This window comes from Triticum dicoccoides, chromosome 4A (genome assembly GCF_002162155.2).
Source record: "Triticum dicoccoides isolate Atlit2015 ecotype Zavitan chromosome 4A, WEW_v2.0, whole genome shotgun sequence".
Taxonomy (NCBI): Eukaryota; Viridiplantae; Streptophyta; class Magnoliopsida; order Poales; family Poaceae; genus Triticum; species Triticum dicoccoides.
The window spans coordinates 235935337-235937096 of record NC_041386.1 but is presented as its reverse complement, the minus strand read 5'-3'; the positions used below and the strand labels follow the sequence as shown (position 1 = coordinate 235937096).

General features: G+C 46.0%; 1 protein-coding gene across 1 annotated transcript in view; it reads left to right on the top strand.

The window, feature by feature from the left end:
* Positions 1-405: 405 nt before the first annotated feature.
* The window catches only part of LOC119285710 (retinoblastoma-related protein 2-like), a 14945-nt gene continuing 13590 nt past the window's right edge, over positions 406-1760 (top strand). Inside the window, exons 1-6 of the mRNA XM_037565036.1 lie at positions 406-663; positions 747-845; positions 925-1052; positions 1147-1243; positions 1356-1402; positions 1579-1760. The exon at positions 1579-1760 is cut by the window's right edge and continues 1 nt beyond it. Coding sequence (XP_037420933.1) covers positions 604-663; positions 747-845; positions 925-1052; positions 1147-1243; positions 1356-1402; positions 1579-1760 — 613 coding nt within the window. The 5' untranslated portion in view covers positions 406-603. The remainder of the gene's footprint in view (positions 664-746; positions 846-924; positions 1053-1146; positions 1244-1355; positions 1403-1578) is intronic.

The window sequence follows — 1760 nt, the reverse complement described above, 5'->3', positions numbered from 1 at the left end:
ACCCCTATGAACGCACACACGCACACCCTACCCCTATGAGCACCTCCGAAAGACTGAGCCGGCATATCATCTTAAGATTTTTCGAAGTCACCGTAGGCGCCTCGTAGTCGACGGGAACGCTCCTCCCACTGAAAGCGTATTGCCGGAATTCCTGAAATAAATCCAGAATAAATGCGAGCACCAGGATTTGAACTCTAATGGGTTGGGGATACCACTGTCTACCTAACCATCTCAATCAGAGGTTGGTTCGCAACCTTACATTCTTTTTAAATAGTAGAGATATGTTGGGAGCACGGGTGTCCAAAATGAAAACAATAGCGCACACTTTTGCAGTCCAGCCCCTTTCGAATCACACAATTCGCAAATATCTAGCAAGCCCCACAGTTCATAAGCGGGGCAAGACGGACAACCGAAGTTTCTCCATAAACCCCTTTGAACAAGTTATTTCTTAAAATCCCGATCCCCAAATCCCCAAACCCTAGCTCGCCGGAGCTGCGCAATCCGGTGAATTATCAAGCGGTTCAATACGAGGCGTCGGCCTCTTAGCCTACGCCGTTTGATGCCTCTGAAGCCTCGTGATTGACCGCACAATTCGTATAATCCATGGAGCGGCAACCTCCGCCGCCTCCCGCCGTGGAGACGCACTTCGCCGATCTCTGCAAGGTCAGATATTTCTTCGCCGCTGCTGAAATCCTCTGACGTCCGGGGTGGGAATTCTCTTACTAATTACTGAAGGTTTGATGCAGGAATTGGAAGTGGACGAGGGCGTCGCTAGCGAGGCCGCGGCGTTGCTGGAGGAGGGGAAGGGCGTGTTTCTCACGTCCCCTTCGTTTGGGAGCAAATCGGTAAGGAATGCTCTCTTTTGTGCTGAAATTCTCAATTCTTACGCGATTTCTTGCTAAGTTCTGGATTGGATCCTTGCAGCCCGAGGATGTGGAGAGGCTATGTTTTGCTTTCGTGCTTTACTGCGTGGCTAAGCTGAAGGGAAAGGGGATGAAGCAGGAGAGCTCCAGGTTTAGGCTGTGGAAGATCTTGGAGGGATGCAAACTCAAGTGCGTGATGTCTGTTATGATGGTTGTGATTCTGGTTTAGTAAATATTAGCGTTTGGTTGAATTGGTTGCGGTTTCCTTTTGTTTTCTTTGCAGGTACAATGATTTCTTCAAGGAATCACAGCAGCTTCTTTCGAAGATTGACCATGTTTTACGCGGCCGGTATGGGACGGATTGGGAAGATCAGCTAGAGGTGGGTTGATGGTCAGTCCTGTTTCGTTTTCAACAGACTGAGATGAGATCTTCATGAGGTGCAGGTGCTAACTTGCTTATTTCTGTACTGGTGTTGTAACTTGTGGTTCCAGCTGAAACAACTGCAGAGTTTGGTAAATCTGTTGGCAGATGCAAGCAGGTGAAAACCTCCACGTACCATAAGATCACCTTCAGTTTGATAATAGTATAACCAGTGGATTTTCTTCTCTTTCAGAAGGATGGGGTGTTCATAATTTCGTTAAAAATAATATATAATTGATTTTCTTATTTGTTCTGCATGGTAATTCTAATTTTAACGTATGCTCAATATGACAGGTTCTATTGTAAAGCATTTAATGAGCTATTCTTAAGTGCTAGTACTGGCCAGGAGCCTGGATCGACTAAAAGTAATCCTGAATATTTTTGTTTTGGGTGGCTAATTTTCTTAGCCCTCCGTTCAAAATCACCAGAATTGTTTAAGGACTTGGTATCCTGCATCCATGGATTAGTTGCCATAT